General features: G+C 35.8%; 1 protein-coding gene across 1 annotated transcript in view; it reads left to right on the top strand.

Moving 5' to 3' along the window:
• LOC109052994 (neogenin-like) overlaps window positions 1-14,337 on the top strand; it is a 95,760-nt gene that overhangs the window by 66,026 nt on the left and 15,397 nt on the right. The window contains 6 exon segments of the mRNA XM_042755083.1: window positions 3,709-3,902; window positions 3,904-3,929; window positions 5,392-5,546; window positions 8,163-8,311; window positions 11,494-11,632; window positions 13,151-13,200. Of these exon segments, the coding sequence (XP_042611017.1) occupies window positions 3,709-3,902; window positions 3,904-3,929; window positions 5,392-5,546; window positions 8,163-8,311; window positions 11,494-11,632; window positions 13,151-13,200 (713 nt within the window).

Below are 14,337 nucleotides of genomic sequence, written 5' to 3'. Positions count from 1 at the left end.
TTGCTTCAGTGTGTATCAATTATAAGGCAAAGTCACCATCTTGTTCCAGTTGGCAGCCACAGCGATTGCTCTCTGCTATGATTTAATAGAGAATCCGGTATTATCTTCTGCTGCTCTCCACCGTACATCACATGACTGCGTTTTCACCATCAGACAGACACTTAGGAGACTGTTGTTTTGAAGCCTGATGCTTGTGATGATGACCTGATAACATCCACCTAGTTGAAATAAAATGTATGTTTGAAAAACGTTTTCCAAGGCATTCCCCTTTTTAGTAGGGGGTTTGTGTAACGGTACACAAACATGACGGTTCGCGTTCCGTACCTTGGTATTTGGCCGTCACGGTTTTCAGTATGGTTTTGCGTACAGCATGGGGGTAAAAAAAACTGAACACATAAAAATTGAGCTTTTATTCTTATTATTATTATTAAACAGTTGTTTACCTCAGCTTATGCTTAGCTCCAACCTAAACTAATAGGAAAAGCCCTTGGTTACATTAGCATACTGTACAGATTACAATTAACAACAGAGCCCAAAACTTTTAAATACTATTTATTAATTACTTGATTAGTATTTATTTTAAAATATTATAATCAACACTCATCTTAATTGGATGTACTTAATTGTTAATTATTATTAACAATTGTTCATTCATGTTTATTTCATGCTATAACTAGTAGTAAATACTAAGCGAGTGATCACGCTAACTCCACCCGCGCTTCACACTGGCGTTTATTGTTTGTGAATTTCCTGAAACAAATTGAACATAGTTTGAACAATAAGACTTTTGTTTTCTTGTCTAAAGCTACCATACAATGAAGTTCCACTCGTGTGCAGTCGTTAAAAAACAAATTCACATATACTGAAAATTTTCCAGATACGAATACATGTACTGTTTACACCCCTACATTTTAGTCATTAAAACTTCAGTAGGTGTCAGCTTTTAATAGTGTGTGTTTTAATAGTTTTTCTATGTAGACAAGAAGGATTTTTTTGACCTTTGCACCACGTAAGCCCTGTTACTTCAGCATCTTGTGCTGTTTTTGAATGTGTTGTGAGTAAACAGCCCCTAAAATAGTTTACTCTTTAAGGCCTGTTCATACCAAGATGAATATTCAGTACAAAAAAATTTGGCACGATAAACATGAATGGTTGATTGTTAATGTGTCTGTTGAAACTGACACAAGCATTCACATGCCATCAATGCAACTTTTTTTTTTTACGGAGAGATGTTCTAATCTCGTTTCTATCGCATTGTGAACAAAACTGACCAACTAATAGGATTTGTTTCTTCACATGCCCAGAGGCACTATGGTTACATAAAGCAATGTCTCTCTTTTCTCTTGTATTTGGTGTTGTTTGGTAAAAACCATAGAGAATAAAAAAAGCATAACATAAATATTGTTTGACTTTCTTCTCTGTGGCAAGTGGACTTCAGAAATGAAATGTGCACAGTGCTTTCATTTCATTCATCTTATCTGTCATTTTTTATGCATTGATTCACACCAAAAAATTAATCGAACATTCTACTGGATCGAACTTTCAATTCAGTGTATGTTGCACAATATGCCTTACGCTACTAACGATATCATAAAGATATCAATTAAAAAAAATAAAAAAAACTCCTAAAACAGCCATTGCACAGAGTCTGATTTGAGCTACTTTTATGATACAGTTGATTTTATGGATGATTTGACATGTTTTTGAATGCATATTTTGGCATTCTTTCCATAATCAAGTTCATAAAAACTGTACTTGATTATACATGACTAGAAAACAGCTGCAAAATGGCTGCCAAGTGAACTGACTGAACCAGAGGGAGAAGAAAAACTACAAAGAGAATGCCACGCACCACACAGAGCTGAACCAGAGATAAATGCTGAATGATATAATTTTTTTTTTCTCCCTGCGGCTAGACAGATGAACATTGATGGCTCGTCTTTGTGGAAAACTGTAATGTGCTACAACTAATGTTTAAATTGCTCTCCCGTCTAATGGATCTTGTCATTTTAGGGGAAGCTATAAGCTAATGAGTGCTGCTATTAGTGTATATTATACAGGTCTGCATTATCAGTCTCTTCTCCCACTGTCTGTTCAGAGCTGAATGCGGTTCAGAATAAGAAAGTAATTCGAAGAGCACATCTGAACATAATGCATCTTGCTGTTCTTTTTTCAGCATTATATGGTGCTTTTAAACCCTCAGTTAACTAACAAAGGGAAACTGTATTGTTCAGAGTTTGCTCTCTGTTATAGCTCAGGAGACTTATTGAAAATGCATTTTATTGTTATGTTTCCCTGAAAATTCCTTGGGTATATAAAAGAACAAATGAGACTATTGTTGACATACAGCAATAGTGTATAGCTGTATGAATATAAACACAGTTCAGACAATCTGATCTTTGTTTGAGTTCATATTAAAATCCCTGATTTTTGATTCCATACTTTGGTTTCATGCCATCCATTTCTGTCCAGTTCTCATTTTGGGGTTTTATTGTTTTCATATGTGAGTTTTATTTCCTGTACAAGTCCACAATCTTGTCTTAGACAAAAGACAAAAAATTATTTAATTTTTTCTTTTTCTCTCTGAAATTCTCTGCCATTTGAATCATTAAGCTCTTAAGTTTTATTAATCTTTTTGACATGATTTTTTTTATGTAAATGAGATGAGAGATTTTTCTCTGGTGCTGCATGCAGATTGTGTTTCAGTCTGGTTGGCATAGAGAAAAAAAAGGACCATAGTGCCTACTCCTGTTATTGTCAATGAATTGCATTTGAATCGTACAGTACATCAATCATACATACTATACTATATTTGCTTGATATTCCAGTCCTTTCAAAGCTGCTTCTTTTTGCAGATGCAAATGAAACACGGTTTGTTTAATTCAAAGAGTTGCTGTTGCCAAAAGTGCAACTTTATTGCAGTCCACAAAAGCAAATAATCTTGACACATTTTTAGAGCTGCTTTGTGTTGAGTTTCACTCCGCTGGAAGAAAACAACAGTCCGACATCCTTAGATTTAACCACAGAGGCCTCAGCTTGAAATATTTTGCATATCTGTGAAGATCGTAAAGGCTTGGACCTCTAGACGTATGTTAGTGATTAAAAGGATGGCCTCTGTGCCTCAGTGTTCTTTGGATCAGCTTGGATTTTTCCCAGTTACGCTTAAAAGAATAGTTGTTTTAGAAATCTTTTCATTTTTACTCACCTACATCTAACCCATATGACAAATGCAAGAAGCAGCACAAAAGAAGGTTTTGATGTCATTGATGCTGAAGTCTCATTTGTGCATATGCACAGTATATAGTTATGAAGCCTTGGCATGTAGTTAAGAAACCAAGTGCATTTGGTTTCATTTAAAGTGAAAAAAGCGTCAAAAATAATGTCTCCTGCGATTCAGCTTTCCATCATTTTTTCCACTTCAGCCGTTTTTCTCCAACTACATGCCCGACATTCTTCCATTATGATTGCATATTTCATATTTCTTTGTGATTATTTCACTGTTTTGTTGATTTCCTGTCATGGAAGCCATTGTGTTATGGTTTTTGTTTTTGTTTTCTTTTTATGTGTTCTCTCTGTTCTGTCTTCCTTTGTTTTGCTCTCCATCCCTCCCTCCCTGAATTTCTGTGTGACTTCACTTTGCACCCGTCTCCACCCTTGATTTCTGCTTTTCACTCACGCCACCCCACTGTCTGCACTCAAAAGATGTAGCCATCCCCTCCCCCCCTCCCACCTCACTGACCCGTGCACTACCTGACCGTCTAATGCCAGGCTCCAGAGGCGGCGCTGGTCCCACGCCCTCCGCCCCCCGTGACGTTGTGGCCTCCCTGGTCTCCACCCGCTTCATCAAGCTGACCTGGCGCCTTCCTGTTGAACCGCATGGAGATGATGTCACCTACTCCGTCTTACTACAGCCTGGAGTGCAATAACAGGCAGGGCATTTATGTGTCATTTATATATACTGTACACTACAGTTCCATAGTTTGGGGTCAGTAAGATTTTTTAAACAGATTTTATTCAGCAGTGATTCATTAAATTAATAAATAAATTAAAAAATTATGTTGATTTCTATTTCAAATAAATGCAGTTCTTTTGCACTTTCTATTAACCAAAGAATCCTAAAAAATATACTACAGTTTCAAAAATATTAAGTAGCACAATTATTTTTACTATTAATAATAGGAAATATTTATTGTGTGCAAAATCAGCATTTTACAATGATTTCTGAAGGATCATGTGATACGGCAAACCCAGGATTTAATATATTTTTTTGTTGAGAAATATAAAACATTTCTTAAAAAAAAACAAAAATGAACCCAAAATTTTAACAATATACCACAACATTACCATTTTACAAAAAAATGTATCAAATAAAACAACCCTTAGTTAGCATGAAATACTTTATTCAAAAACCGGTATTGTACCTGCAATTTAATATAAATTTTTTTTTATTACAATTTTTTTTTTTCTGGGTGGGTACAAAAATTGTAAAGAATATTGCATGATATTAGGTCATGTTTAATCCTAATATCAAAAAAAGGGAGAACAAAAAAAATATATTTTGTTTAAGAAAAAATTAGGCTGTGTTTTTCATTATCCCCAATTATAACACATTAATAAATAAAATGAAATAAAAAATAATGCAATATTAATGTAACTGTCATTACTGGAATGTTGTTTTTAACATTTAAATTATTAAAATATTTGTTGTATTGCCTTTGTTGCATATTTGAATAAATAAATTCATTAGTGTTTATCTACTGCATTAAAATGCTTCATTTACAATAAAGTGAATCTTAGGAGAATCACTATTAAGAATAATAATTACAAAAAAAAACAGTGAAGGAAAAAAATGCATTTATGGTAATAAGATTTTTTTATGGTTCCTTGTGAGTAAAATAATATCATTAAAGCAAAAAAAAAAAAATGCATTGCACAAAATTGGCTTTTTATGCAATATATATATATATATATATAGATATATATATATACATATATATATATATTATATATATATATATATATATATATATATATATATATAGAATATATATATATATATAAAAAACATTAAAACGTTGTTCAGTAGTGTATATAAATATGTAATACAAATCTAATACATTCATTTTGACTTTGTAGTGATATGTGACCCAGACATGTTTTCATGACATTCACCATCCAAGAAGCCTTAAATTATGAATGCTATTGATGATTGTATTTTGTTGTTTTTGTTGCTGTTATTTTAAGTCACATGTTGTTCTTATTAATATTTATAATGCCATTCTGTATGAGCTGTTATTGACTACAGAGAATAAGAGAAGCTTTGAACCAATGAATCAGCAGTCAGCTCCTGTTTCAGTCTCATATCACGTTTGTCTCTCTGATGCTGTATAGGGAGAGGATAGTGAACACCAGCCGTCCAGGAGAGATGCAAGTCACCATTCAGAACCTCATGCCAGACACCAAGTACTCCTTCCGCGTGGTGGCCCACAACAGAAACGGCCCTGGAGAGAGCTCAGCGCCTCTGAGGGTCGCCACCCAGCCCGAAGGTAAGATCTCCACTGGATGATAACACACCAGTTAGAATGTGTTCAAATGAGATTTATGGACTAATTAAAACAGTTGCATTACAGATTACGCTCTGACACATTTCAGAAGGCTATAATGCGTGAAATCAAGTTTGCGTAGTTGGTTTTAAACGCTCACATGCTTGTCTAGAATATGTTTTGAGCCTCCGAGATTATGCAGAACATTTTCTCAATGCCTCAATGTCAGTTTAAAATCTCATTATATAGTAAGCACAAGTAAAACACCTGCTGGCTTTTAAGCAAACAGATCTCTTGAACATCGCTGAAAGGTATATGGCCTGACTCCATCAACATGAAACATTATCAGCCCAAACACAGCACAGGAGAAGCTGTTTCTGGGTCAGACTTGCTCCTCTGTGCGTCCTTGGCTCTGCCTGCTATAAGCACTTTATAATGTGTGTTAGCGGGATTCTGGCACTCCCGGGAATCCTGCTGCGTGGAGATCAGCCTCTGAGGCTAACACACATATTGCTGTGAACATTATGAATGAATCTGAGCACAAGTCATCTAGGCACACATACACACTCGTAGAGTGCACTTAATCCAGTGTAGGCCGCCCATCCCATCCTGTAAGACATCAGTATCAAAAGCAAGAAGGGATGTCTGTGGCACTGAGATAAAGTGATTTCTCTGTCGTTTGAGATGCCAGAAACGCCTGATCAAAGTTTGAAAAGTGATTCATGTCATGCAGTTTATATTAGAGCTCGAGCATGAAAGATGGTTCAGGGTAACCATAACTGGATGAATGTAATCAAACAGTCATTGCAGACTTGTGGAGGTGAAGCGGCTAGAACTTGCTGGATGCTGTCCCTGTGGAACACAAAAGGAGATGTTTTGAGGAGTGTCCACATGCAATGAAAGTCCGTACTATATTTCAAGTCTACTGAATCTATATGGTCACTTTGTGGTTTCAGCGAATAATGAATATATTTTAGTCTGTTCCTGACATAAAGCCATCGTATGACTTCAGAGGACTGGGAATACAGTCAGTGGAACACATGAAGCAATTTTATGGTGCTATGACACTATTTTATGTTAGCCCCTGCCTTGTGAAAAAGAAGTGTGCTTGATTATATTAAAAGCACACTTGTGCTGTACTTCAAATCTTGAAAAATACATTGATAATATAATATTAATAAAATAAAAGGCCACTTAAATGTATGTAAAGAGAGGACACTTTCATAACATATTTCAAAACACACTTAAGTACACTTTTTAAAAAGTGCGCTTTGTAATAATGTCAAGTGTAAAAACGTCAATGGTTATGTTTTAAGTACATTTTTAAGCCATTATCTTTTAATAATCTTTGGTGGCGTTTTAAAGAAGTACCAATATGAAAGCACTAGTGAAATATTTGATTATTTGAACTGTAGTGTTATTCAATATCAATATGGTGTTTTATATATATATATCTTATTAAAGGTAATATGTTTTTAATGTACTTAATTGCAACAAATTACAAATGAATAATTACAAATGATTTAAATAGCATGAAATACAGTTTCACTTGAAATTACATTAAAATAAATTGTAGTTTACCATAAAATGCTTGTCTGTAATTTTGGCAGTACACGTTACTGTCCATATTTCGAAGACAGTAAAGGTGATTATAAAATTACATGTGAAGATGTACTGAAGTCCTACTTAAAGCAGATCAAAAGCTCTCAAAATTTCAGCTAAATGCATTTAATACATTTTAATGTATTTGCAATTAACATGCAGTTAAGTGTCTGAAAACATTCGATTCAATCCAATTCACACTTAAGCATATTCTATTCTAAGTAAGGCTATGTTATTTCTGTTATACATAGTGTTTTTTTTTTTTTTTTAATGAAAAAAAATCAGCGTGAACATGATTCATCGTTTCTTCTTTGGGGTTACATGAAATAAATAAAGTCACACGGGTAGTAAATTATGAAAGAATCAATCTTTGCTGAACTATTCCTTCAACACAAGGTTTCTCCAGTGGGATTGTCCCTGTAATAAGTGTATTGTGGGTCGCTTTAGATAAAAGTGTCTGCTAAATGACTACTTGGCAACTAACTTAAACTACTGGCCAATTGTTTTTATGTCCATGCTTAAATTATATTACATTTTATTTAATGTAGAGCTGGGTTTAGATTGGCCCTACACGATGACTCCCTGAAGGCATGTCAGTTGTGAGCATGTTGGAAAAACAACAGATTTAACGGACAATCATCGGAGCCTATAATTGAATGTAATGATTCATGACCCTAGCAAGTAAACAAAAGTTAAGCATCACAGAATCTCATTTCCATTTTCACCGCTCTGCTAAGCAAATTAAATCACGTCAATCCTGTAGTTTGAGCTGGCGTGTGTTAGTCTGCTTACTGCCAGAGGTGTCTGCCGACACATGCCACTGTCATATGCTCAGCTGAGAAGAGAAGAGATATCACTCTTTTTATTCAAGTCAATTTCAAAGTGCTTTATTGGCGTGACTGTTTTACAAAAAAGATTGCCAAAGCATCAATGGATTTCTCAAAGAAAAACAGTGACAGACAAAAGGTGCCAGTAATAAAACAAAACATAATAAAATTTCTCCATTCTGTGTAATAGTTCAGGTACCTGGTCCTGCTCCAAACCTACAGGCAGTGGTCACGTCCCCCAGCACAGTGAGTCTCAGCTGGGACATGCCCCTCATAGGCAATGGCGAGATCCAGAACTACAAAATTTACTACATGGAGAAGGGCATGGACAGTGAGCAGGTAAAACCATCTTCATCCAGCCTCTGTAATATCATGTATAGAAGCATTATGATATTTGATAACGATGTGAAATGTTCATGCTGGAGAACAGATGGAGCTCTGTGGTCTGTCCTGAACACAAGCTGAGGAGCCGTTTTATTATTGCTAACAAATTTTAATACGGTAGATGTCATATTTTGTATATTTTTTACACTAATGAAAATTTCTAGCTCAATTCCAAATATAAAGATTAATGTATAAGTTGTTTAAGAATGTGTTTTTTTATAATATTGACATTAGTGACTTGTCTACATTTTCATGTATTTAATTAGTGAATGTTTTTATCCACAGCTTACTGGTGAAGAGTGTATAAATATTTGCAAAAACAAACAGAAAATAATAATCATATAGGTGCATCTCAATAAATTAGAATGTCGTGGAAAAGTTAATTTATTTCAGTAATTCAACTCAAATTGTGAAACTTGTGTATTAAATAAATTCTAAGCACACAGACTGAAGTAGTTTAACTCTTTGGTTCTTTTAATTGTGATGATTTTGTCTCACATTTAACAAAAACCCACCAATTCACATCTCAACCAATTAGAATACTTCATAAGACCAATAAAAAAAAAAAAAATTTTTGTGAATTGTTGGGCTTCTGGAAAGTATGTTCATTTACTGTACATGTACTCAATACTTGGTAGGGGCTCCTTTTGCTTTAATTACTGCCTCAATTCGGCGTGGCATGGAGGTAATCAGTTTGTGGCACTACTGAGGTGGTATGAAAGCCCAGGTTTCTTTGACAGTGGCCTTCAGCTCATCTGCATTTTTTGGTCTCTTGTTTCTCATTTTCCTCTTGACAATACCCCAAAGATTCTCTCTGGGGCTCAGGTCTGGTGAGTTTGCTGGCCAGTCAAGCACACCAACACCATGATCATTTAACCAACTTTTGGTGCTTTTGGCAGTGTGGTCAGATGCCACATCCTGCTGGAAAATGAAATCAGCATCTTCAAAAAGCTGGTCAGCAGAAGGAAGCAGGAAGTGCTCCAAAATTTCTTGGTAAACTGGTAAACTGGTGTAGTGACTTTGGTTTTTAAAAAACACAATGGACCAAGACCAGCAGATGACTTTGCACCCCAAATCATCACAGACTGTGCAAACTTAACATTGCACTTCAAGCAACTTGTGCTATGAGCTTCTCCACCCTTCCCTCCAGACTCTAGGAACTTAGTTTCCAAATGAAATACAAAACTTGCTCTCATCTGAAAAGAGGACTTTGGACCACTGGTCAACATCCAGTTCTTCTTCCCCTTAGCCCAGGTAAGACGCCTCTGACGTTGTCTGTGGTTCAGGAGTGGCTTAACAAGAGGAATACGACAACTGTAGCCAAATTCCCCTGACACGTCTGTGTGTGGTGGATCTTGATTACTTGACCCCAGCCTCAGTTCATTCCTTGTGAAGTTCACTCACATTCTTGAATCGATTTTGCTTGGCAATCCTCATAAGGCTGCAGTTCTCTCCGTTGATTGTGCATCTTTTTCTTCCACACTTTTTCCTTCCACTCAACTTTCTGTTAACATGCTTGGATACAGCACTCTGTGAACAGGCAGCTTATTTGGCAATGAATGTTTGTGGCTTACCCTCCTTGTGAAGGGTGTCAATGATTGTCTTCTGGACAACTGTCAGATCAGAGGTCTTCCCCATGATTGTGTAGCCTAGTGAACCAAACTGAGAGACCATTTTGAAGGCTCAGGAAACCTTTGCAGGTGTTTTGAGTTGATAAGCTGATTGGCATGTCACCATACTCTAATTTATTGAGATGAGTGAATTGGTGGTTTTTTGTTAAATGTGAGCCAAAATCATCACAATTAAAAGAACCAAAGACTTGAACTACTTCAGTCTGTGTGCATTGAATTAATTTAATCCACAAGTTTCACAATTTGAGTTGAATTACTGAAATAAATGAACTTTCCATGACATTCTAATTTATTGAGATGCACCTATAAAATGGATCAATGATAATTAATAAATAATAAATAATAAATAAATGTTAGTTATGAATTAATTATGAAAAATAGCATGTTCAATTATTTGCTAATATGTATATATAAATACACACATGTATATATTTAAGAAATATATGTAATATATCAGTATCGAATATCAAATAATTAAAGGTGTAATATGATGCGATTTCAAATTTTCCTTTCTTGTGCATTTCTTGTGCTTTCTCTTTGGAGTGTTACAAGCTCTTGGTGAATAAAGAAGATCTGTGAAGTTGCAAAGACTAAAGTCTCAAATCCAAAGAGATATTCTTTTAAAAAGTTAACACTCATCCACGCCCCCTGAAACGGCTCGTTCTAACCACGCCCCCACATATCTACGTCAGTATGTGGGAAGATTTGCATAATGCCGCCCAGATGTTCACGCAAAGAAAGAAGGCGTACCTTTTATTCTCGTTGTAGTATTGTTGTTGCCGCCACCGCCATGTCGTATAGACGCTGTGTGTTTCACTGTGAAATCGTCTTTCACCGTGGACGAAGCGGCATCCAGCCCGGGGTCGTCACATGTGGTTGCTTCATAGAATCCGCCTGGAATCCGTACCGTTCTCAAGCCGCCCGCCTCGGCTCACTCAAGCCGGCCACGCCTCACTCTAGACTGCGGCTCACTCGAGGCCGCGTTGTGTGACGCTGTTTCATGAGAGAAAGTGAAACTACTTTTTTTGCCTTCCAAAAGAAAACACGACTAGAAATGATGTTTATATAACGTTTATAATGGGTTTTATGTTTTTATCTCATCGCTTCGGCCGAACAAGGCTTCACAATACGTTAAGAGGCGTAACATTTCCATCACACGCTTGAGGCATTCAGCCAATCACAACACGCTGGATAGCCGGCCAATCACAGCACACCTCACACTTTCAGAGAGATGAGCCTTGTGAATATTGACACGTTTCAGAATGCGGGGCATAGAGGAGAAACAATAATGTACAGTATGTGGAAAATAATATGTTTTTTAACCTTAAACCACATAAAACACATTTCATTACACCAAATACACAAAATAATGTTCTTTTAAGCAGCATCATATGACCCCTTTAATCATTTAAATATTTACATTTATATTTCTGCGCATTCTTAGTCTATAATTTTGTTGCTGATGTCATAATTCAGCCTGTTTCTCTAATCTCTCTTCTCTGTCAGGATCTGGAGGTGAACACATTCTCCTACAGCATGACTGGACTGAAGAAGTTCACAGAATACAGTTTCAGAGTGGTGGCCTATAACAAACATGGACCCGGAGTGTCCACTGAGGACATATCTGTGCGCACGTACTCTGATGGTACTTACAATAAATCTTGCTTCTTTGCTTTGTCTTACTAGTCAGTTTCCCTCCATTCTGGCCCAAAACCCCTGCAGTTTTTTGCTCCTCAAAATAATTTTTGTAAGGGGTCTCATACAAGAACTCTACTAGGCAATAAACAAAGCCAGCAATAAACCAACCATAATCTATATCCCTGTTGTAGTTACATCAACAGAGCAATATCACAAGGACTCAAAATTAACTTTATGCCACACCTGTCAGTGGTGAGTAAATTGAGAAAAAAAAAAAATGACTGGGCTTATAAAGATTTGTTACCACCCATGAAACTTTATTTTGTAGTTATTACTGTATACTTCAACTGAGGACTCATGAGCTTCTAGCCACCTGTTAAAAGTTTTATGCTCTCTGTAAAATTAATCTTACATTTTTCTTAGTTTCTGCAATAATAGTGTCAGTTACCTTTTTTGTTAGTGAAAATTGTATTAAAATGCCATGATGTTGTGCTATGAGAAAATTGATACAAGCCATGGACAGTGGTGAAATGTTCAGTTAAAGTGGTCAGTATATAAAAATATTGGCCTGCTCAGTGCTTGACCAGAATCAGGATCCAGTCCACCAGAGACCATTTAAGAGAAGACGCTACACACACACACAAAAAACCCTTGTTCTTTCAAGCACTGGTTACTTTTGAGGTTTTGTCATCTTTCAGCAGAGAGTCCAAAATGTACATTTATTTTGTTTTAAGCCATTACACTTCATCTATTTGTGTCTGTAGATTTTAATTATAATACATATCTTCAGGCTATTTTCTCAAAATGAGTTTTTTTTTTTTTCTCATGCAGTGAGCTAGAAATCTACTTCAAAGCACTTACGTATACAAAAATTCTGAAGGTTTTTACAGAAGGGTTTGCACATACAACATTTACCTGATTGTATAACCTCTAAATATGGTGTTTTTTTTGTTTAGGTATTTTTTCTGGCGGTATTTTGTGATTTACGGAGTGATTAAAAGATAGATCCCCTCAGTAAAAACCTTTAACTCTAATATGTCAAAAAAATTGGACCAGGCTTTATGCAATGTTCAGTTTATTATTCTGGAAATCTATGCAAATAAGTGCATATGTAATTAGATAATGCAACGTTTGCATATGTGAACATAATGTTACAGAAAACTTGAAGGCTTCATTTGCCCAAAAAAATTAAAATTGTCATCATTCCAAACCTGAATGAGTGTTGAGCACAGAAAAAAATATTTTGAAGAGTCTATGTAACTAAACAGTTGACAGTACCCATTGTATTTTTTCCATACTGTTGACTACTGTAAACCATAAACTGTTTAGTTACCAACATTCTTCAAAGTATCTTAAAATTTAAATTTTGGGGTGAACTATCCCTTTAATGTATAGTAAATAATAAGCTGGGGGAAGTATTCTATTGGTTGAGTATCTATTAGTTGTCCCTGTTCAGCTCAGTGTCTTGCCTTAATAAAAGCTGAGGCTATGTGAACTAATACTGTGCTCTTCTCCATCTGTTCAGTCCCCAGTGCTCCACCACAGAACATGACGGTTGAAGTGCTGAACTCTAAGGTAAGGCTGAATGACTGTCGGGTCGTATGGGCTCCGGCCGTGTTTCAGCAGCTGCTGCTGGGTGAAGTGTGCAGTGGTTCTGATGAAGGCGCTCATCTGTTGCTGTGATTTAACTGCGATGAGCAGCACATCTGTGCTCGGCTAGAATGCTGTCACAGAGCTTTACATCCTCATTCATTCTTCCTCTGTGTTCACCTCCCTCTCTTTCTTGAGATTTATATTTGTCTAGCAGCGGGGAATCCAAGTCTTCCTCCTGTTGTTTTTATTCTTCAGTCTGTTTCTAGTCATATGTAGACAAGTGTCTTGGGCTGCAATAATGCATTTAGCACTGTTATTTCATGGTGTTTGCTAAGGCAAGCATGACGTTTGCTTTTGCACATCCTTGGAATTTCAACAAACCCCCAGAGCCTAAGTATTAAAGTCACCGTGAAATCAAAACTGACAATTCTTATTTTTTTATGGAATACTTTTATGAAATCTAATTAACTAATCAAAATAACTTCCCCTCCCTCTCACAACATTTGAGATCACACTGTTATTTTAATCGCATTAAGGTACTATAATATTTTTATTTTGTTTTTATTTTTATATTGTCGAGTTTTTCTTGTTTAGGTACGTCTGTATAGTTTTTATTCATTTTATTTCAGTTTTAGTTTAAGAAGCTATTTTAGTACATTAAGTTTAACTGTTATCTTGATAATTAGCTGAAATAATATATTTTTTTTTATTATTACTCTGCCAGCAACCTGTTATTCATATATATATATTTAAAACTAAACACTCAACAAGACATTAAAGAACCCGTCTATACTATGCTATATATTACTCTTCAACAGTGAAGCTATAATGGAAGAAGATCAAAAGACAATATTCTAAAAGATTCTGCACACTTGTTTCTCTGATCCATAAGGTGTATAGGTCAAAACTTAAATCTAAAACACCCTAGAAACAGCATATAAACCATTCAGAACATCTTAGCAACCACCCAGAGCACCCTAGCATCATGACAGCAAGTGTTACACAGGCACAACTCGTAACAATCCGTTTTAATTGCAGTCTCTTTGCATTGTGGGTATACAAAGATCCACACACTTTCAAGCCTGTAATAGGTTTTATGGCTCAGTAATTAGCACTGAA

This window comes from Cyprinus carpio, unplaced genomic scaffold (assembly GCF_018340385.1).
Source record: "Cyprinus carpio isolate SPL01 unplaced genomic scaffold, ASM1834038v1 S000006632, whole genome shotgun sequence".
In the NCBI taxonomy this organism is placed as follows: Eukaryota; Metazoa; Chordata; class Actinopteri; order Cypriniformes; family Cyprinidae; genus Cyprinus; species Cyprinus carpio.
The sequence above is the reverse complement of the archived record's forward strand: the minus strand, read 5'-3'. Positions and strand labels throughout refer to the sequence as shown.